The 6,701-nt window shown below is 36.8% G+C and overlaps 1 protein-coding gene across 7 annotated transcripts in view; it reads left to right on the plus strand.

Annotated features, from left to right (window-relative positions):
- The first annotated feature begins 383 nt into the window (after positions 1-383).
- The window catches only part of cfap221 (cilia and flagella associated protein 221), a 26,574-nt gene continuing 20,256 nt past the window's right edge, over positions 384-6,701 (plus strand). For 5 of the 7 annotated variants that reach the window (XM_047151257.2, XM_047151261.2, XM_047151260.2 and 2 more), the window contains exons 1-6: positions 426-523; positions 720-888; positions 5,253-5,353; positions 6,157-6,243; positions 6,358-6,453; positions 6,568-6,668. In XM_047151257.2, the coding sequence (XP_047007213.1) occupies positions 759-888; positions 5,253-5,353; positions 6,157-6,243; positions 6,358-6,453; positions 6,568-6,668 (515 nt within the window). In that variant the 5' untranslated portion in view covers positions 426-523; positions 720-758. Of the gene's footprint in view, positions 524-719; positions 889-5,252; positions 5,354-6,156; positions 6,244-6,357; positions 6,454-6,567; positions 6,669-6,701 lie in introns of all 7 variants that reach the window. The other 2 variants (XM_047151258.2, XM_047151259.2) reach the window with 2 other exon arrangements.

Genomic DNA, 6,701 nt, shown 5'->3' on the forward strand with positions numbered 1-6,701 from the left:
CCCTTACTGGCTCCATTACTGTAAAGCGTTTCCCAAAGATTGGCTTCCGCGGGCTTTAACTGGAGAAATTTAAAAAATATATTCAGTTGTATTGGTCCTATGTCCACTCAATACACATTATTAAGACAATACACATTATGTCATTTTTGTGTGTTTATTTCTTGAGAAATAGAACAGAGAAGCTCGAATGTACAGCGAATGTCCAACTTTAACGCGGTGCGCGCGCGGTTTACAAAACTGAGGTCTACACCTGCCTGTATTTTTTTTCTTTCTTACCTGATACTAGGGGGCACCCTAGTTAAGGCTTGTCTGGGAGAAGGAAAAACTGAAAGCGCCGTGATTTCAAGCTTTTAATTTGAAAACTTTCACTGGTGTGCAGTTTGCGCCTGTAATGGTCAATGACGTTGCTGTCGTCGCTATGGTGACTGAACTGTTGACATGGCGCCTATGGTTAGGGAACAACGCGCGTGTGTATAATAAACAGAAAAGTAACCTGCGTCGTTAGAGTCCTGTACGTCTTTGGGTAATATGAAAACATTGTTTTATCTTGCATTTGTCTCTGTGGGTGATCATTTGTTTCGCAAACAAATATAACAATCTAATAGCCTGGTTATGCTCAGAGACATTACTGTGGAAAGAAAAGTTAGTCTTCATGGACATCGTACAGACTTTGCCCGGTCATTAACCATGCAGTTGTTTCTTTCTCTTCGATTCTGCAGAGTGTTTTTCTTGAAGTCTGTTTATAGAGCCAGTCAGGAATGGAGGTCGTGCTGCAAACTCCAAACACTTTCTCCGAAAATGTGAAGAAAAAGAAAATCCTACCTCTTAGACAACTGGTGGAGGAGACAACGAAGACCTCCAAAGTCTCTCATCACCTTCTTGAAACTAGTAAGAGTATGATTCATGACCTAAACCAGAGGTGTCAATTTCATTTTAGGTAACAGACCAGAGTACCGAAAAAAATTATTGTAGAAAAAAAAAAATCTAATTACGGCATAATCATCAGCCACTTCAATAGGAAAAGGTGAAGAACTGCTCATTCATGCGATTATCCAAACAGCCAATCATGTGGCAACAGCTTACTGCATAATATCATGTAGATACTGGTCAAGAGCTTCAGTTAATATTCACATCAAAAATACTTCAAATAATCAGAAACGGGGGGGACATCACCTCATTTTTTTCTATTAATCAGCTGCCCAGTTTCGGTGAGTCTGTGCCCAATGTAGCCTCAGGTTCCTGTTCTTTGCTCACAGGAGTGGAACCTGATGTAGAGTTGTGTTGTTGTAGCCCATCCACCTGACTGGCATGATGTTATTCCTTTCAGAGTATTCTGCTGTAGATTGGTTAATTGAGTTTCTGTGGTGCTTGAAAGTTAGTGAACCCTTTAGAATTTTCTATATTTCTGAATAAATATAACATGATAAAACGTATAAAACATGATCTGATTTTCACACAAGTCCTAAAAGTAGAAAAGAGAACCAAATTAAACAAATGAGGCAGGAGCAGTGCAGTGCAGCAGTGCACCGATCGTTTCCGCACCAAGTCTATTTTTGCTGTGCTGTACGCGCTGAATTAAAGTGATAGCACATTGTTCATTTTCAAAATGAACACAGATTAACACGAAAATTTTGTAATTTCCCCATAAATGCATATAATTAAAGTATCCTATTGTTTTTCACAGTCATCTGATTACTTTAAGTAACGCAAAGAAAACCAAAACACTTACCAGGAGTTGCAAAAATAACTAATGTGGTCAAAATTATATCTAAAGTATATATTTTTTTAATGTGAAATACAATATATCAAGCTGTGCAATGTGTGGGTGAGAGGGGGAGACACTCGCATCTCAGCAGAAAGCAGCAATCACGTGACACTGGTTGGTTGGAGAAAGTTGTGAATGACCCACAGGATTTCTTGTATAAAGATTTAAATGCAAAAGAAAACACATGAGAGGCAGTTTCCTTTACTGTTTGTGAGGATGGTAAGTTTTCATTTAAAATGTTTGTGATAATGCCTTTTTCACGTAAGAGCAGTACCATGTTTAAATGTTTTGCCACTTGCTTGAGCAACGTAATATCTATCAAAGTAATGAATGGAATATTACGTTGTTTATATTTATTGTGTTTAAACATGAATATGTCTTTGAAAGATTGTATTACTGTACTGTGTTGCTCTAAACTTTCATTCAAAGTCCTGTCACCCTCCACCTTCATGTCCTTTTCTGAATGTGGATCAATAGCATGGATAGCCAATAGCCATGGATCAATAGCATACTGAAACCGCGTCTTATGTGAAAGCGTAATGGTGTGTGCTGCTTCCGCACCGCATACATACTGCAATACTCACTGCATATGTACTGCAAACAGAGTGTGTGTGAACCAGGTGTAATGCTTATCATTTAAACTAGTAATTATATTTTGGTCTCATCCATCCAGAAAACATTTTCCCAATAGCCTTGTGTCTTGTCCACATGATTGTTAGCAAACTGCAGATGGGCAGCAATATTATTTTTGGAGAGCAGTGGCTTTTTCTTTACAACCCTGCCATCTGCCATGCACACCATTGCTGTTCAGTGACATTTGGGTTTGAGATCAAAAGATAAATATGACATATCAGAATTTCAGTTTTCATTTCTTGATATTTACATCTATATGTGATAAAACCTTTTGTTTGAACACACCCATTTTTTTTTTAACATTGGAACATTACTGATAGGTGTTTCTTGTTGGTGTGCCCTATTGATTGTTTAAACAATTAATAGCTCTGAATGTCTACTCTTAGTTTAAGCCTTGGGTTTCATCTGTGAAAACTGCATTTATTGTTCAAAAGCTGTCTATGGGAGAAAAGCAAGCCTTTTCGAAGATGAGAAAAAGGTAGAATCCATGAGTGCCATTGCATAAGCATTAGGCACAGCAAATACAACAATTTGGAATTTCCTGAAAAAGAAAGAAGCCACTGGCCTACTAACAACCAGACATCAAACAGACCAACTAAAGGAAACAACAGCAGTTGCTGTGAGACAACAACAACAACAACTCCAACAACAACAACATTTTGAGAGCTGTGAAGGAAAAACCATAAACAATCATTAACATCACCAACAACTTCCATGGGGTGGGGGTGAAGGTATCACAATCCACTGTTCAAAGAAGACTTGAAGAACAGAAATATAGAGGCCATACCACAGAATGCATCCAAACTAATTCGGAGGAATTTCATTACACAGTAAGACACTAACCAAAAACACTGCCAACACAATATAAGACTTCATCAGGGGAAAAAAGTGGAAGGTTTTAGACTGGTCATGTCAATCACCAGACCTTAACCCAATTGAGCATGCAGTTCACTTCCTGAAGATTAGACTGAAAGGGGACAATACCCAAAACAAACAACAACTAAAAGATGCTGTGGTTTAAGCCTGGAAAAGCGCAAAAGCAGAATTTAACAGTTTGTTGATGTCATTGGGTTTCCAGCTTGGTGCAGCGAGTGCAAGTAAGGGATATGCAGCCAAATATTAAGTGTTATTGACTATAATTTACGTTAAGGCCATCTGTTCCTAGAGTTGAAGTTGAAATTCTGATCTATTGTCTCATATTCGTCTTTTTATCTGAAACCCAAAAGTCTTCAATGTATAGTAAAAACAAACGAACTGGCCTTCCCGTTCTAATACTTTCAGACTGTACAGACACACACTCACACAAACACAGGCCCCTTTAATAGGAACACCTCTTCCTTTTTTTAATGGTATTATGATATTTTCACATAGAAAATCAAAAAAGCATTTCCATGCAGATATTCGGAACCAACAACTGGGTTGTCTCTTCTTTACTTTGAATGTCCTGCATCACTTTTGATGATAAAAAAAAAAGGTGTAGGACAGAGCAGGACAGAGTTTGGCTGGGCAAGCTGACCATCAATTAGTTTCACTTGGCCAAAGGCTTGGGTCAGGGTTTCATCATTTGACTGCTCCAAGAGATAATCCCTGAAAAGAAGGGGAAGAGTCCTCCCCACTGTCTGTGTCTCCTTGATGTGGTTCCTCATGATGTTGTGGCATACATTTTCCAGGTGATTCTTGCCAGCCCTGGAAGCTAAGTATGTAACTGTGGTTGTATGAACACTGCATAGGGTTCATTCAGAACCACCACTGATGATTCAAAAACCCAACCAGAAGGTTCCAGAGAAAGAGAGCTAAATAACAACTGTATTTAATGCAAATATTGTATCATACCTCACTTTGTGACTTTGCTGGAATGTCTTAAAATGCATGATGAGAAGTTTCAACAATGCCATGAAATGCTGTATGATATCATAATAATGTGTGTCATTGCATCTACATCACTGTTTTAGGGCCTTTTTTAATCATTTAATACAGTATTGATTATCTTCTTCCCTTTGTGGAAGTTTGTAAACAAGTGTGAAATGCCACTACCAGTATGAAGAGAATAACTGGTCCATACTGAATCCTGATCACAGACAACAAAGATGATGTTTTTCAAGACAAATATTTCACTGAGGTTGTCACAATGGTCACATTCATTATAGGCTAATGTAAGATGAGAGCTGACACTGGCCCTGTCACAAATAGCGCCCTATAATCCTTCTCCAAACACTTTGGTGGCATAAACAAAGTGAAAATGTATTGTGCCTAGTCCTAGCAGGTGCATGAATTAAAAATGGGAATTTGGGACACAGCATCATCTTACCTCTCAGCACATTGCACAGTTTTGTTAATACTGACTAATGTACACAGACTGTATGAACATTTACAACCATGTGTTGTAAATGCAAAACGGAGTAAACTAGCTAACTGTACTAGATATAGCTAACAAACTACTACACTGACAGTGCTTTACACTCAGCTTAGGTCAGCTGTTCTGTAGCCTTGTCAGTCACAGCAACTAGAAAAATAAAGCTCTTCATTCTGCTACAGCAAACATCTTCCATGCAGGAGAATAACAAAAGGCATGATGGAAACTGTAGTTACGGTTGAATTTAAATCATGGTTTAAAAAAGATTTGTAAAATGTCATTTTCCCCAAGTATAACAATCGACAACAATAAAACAGTTTAGGCAAAAGTGAAACCCCAAGTTGTTAGCATTTGTAATTGGGTCAATTGAATACTTGTTGAATGCTATCAATTCTATTACTTTTGAACTGATAGGACTGATAGGTTGATATATATTAATTTGCTTTGAGTTTTTCAATTTGTTTAAGAGAAAAAATGCAAAAAGTTTTTTTCTTTCTACAGGGAGTTTTACCAAGGTTAAGAGCAATAACGTTGTTGAGGCTGAACCATCAGAACTGCATTTTAGTGGGTTTGAAGTGGGAAAGGACTACAAAAAGGTTGTGGTATGTGAAGTGGTTTTGAACAGTAATTTAAAAATACACACATATTGTATGTTGGGTCTCATTTATCAAGCTGGATATAAACATATTTATTTGTAAATTGTTTGGAGAAGCATTTACACAAGAAATCTGGTATTCATAAAAATCCAGTCATTTCAGAAAAATATGTGGATTCTACTCCAGAGTGTGTGTAAATTAGCAGAAGACAACTAACTAACTTCAATTGATCGGCTTCAAATGATGTAATTTGTGATGAGTTACAGTATTTTTACAAATAGATTGCACTGTCATGTTTAAATGAAATTTGTGAAAGCATTTGATATTAATGGCACTGACTAAAGAAATATTAAATATGCAAGCAAAGCAAACATAAATCCATAAATTAAGAGTACTGAGAGCAGTCATTCCATTAAGAATGCCATTCCATTGATAATGTCCAAAGGAGAATGGGCTACAATGGCACAGGCAGTGTTTAAGTTGTTTGCATTTGCCGTGGCATCTTTTTTTTTTTTTATGCTGTACAACACTTCATTAGAGCTTATAAACTGTGCCGTGTAAGTACCTGGTAATTTACCAGTGATTGGCATTTATCAACATATGCACATAAGTATGAATAAAATCAGCGTTTCTAAAACTTTTGTAAATCTGGCACAAATTTTTAGTTTGGTTTATCTTACTCAAAAAGATTGAGAAATGAGGCCCATTGTTCTAAAACTGATTTATTTACATTAGGCTAGGTTTTCTATATGCACATAAGGAAAGTAAGTAGTAATGGGTAAAATCATTATTTTTTGTTATCTTAACAGAAATTGATTAATATTTCTCCTGAGGTGATCCATGTCCATATTCTTCCTACCCAAACGAAGTACTTTCGAACTGAATATACACAAAAGGTAATTATGCAAATAGAGATCATTGTTACTCTTCGTTATTTAGTGTTAGAATGTATATTTGTGTACTTATTATTACTTAATATTTCTAAAAGTTCTGGTGTGTTTTACATGTAGAGTCGACTAATTCCAGGACTTGCTCACACTATTAATGTACACTTCAGTCCAAATGAGTGGCGCTACTTTTTTGACAGCATCCGGATTCACTGCAAGGTCAGGCTATGTTTTGTTTAGTTACATTAGCATTAAGTACAGACAAGAAATGATATAACCCATTTGTTTATACCCAGACCTTATTGGTTGTGCTACACATTTGTTTTTCTTTAGGGGGAGGAGAATTTGCTGGTTCCTATTCATGCTTATCCTGTCATTGATGATCTTAATATTCCATCTTACATAAAACTGTTTCCTGTGCCATTGGGACATAGGTACCTGAACTTCCTTTTAATGGCTTATCATTG

Source organism: Ictalurus punctatus, chromosome 26 (assembly GCF_001660625.3).
Source record: "Ictalurus punctatus breed USDA103 chromosome 26, Coco_2.0, whole genome shotgun sequence".
Taxonomy (NCBI): domain Eukaryota; kingdom Metazoa; phylum Chordata; class Actinopteri; order Siluriformes; family Ictaluridae; genus Ictalurus; species Ictalurus punctatus.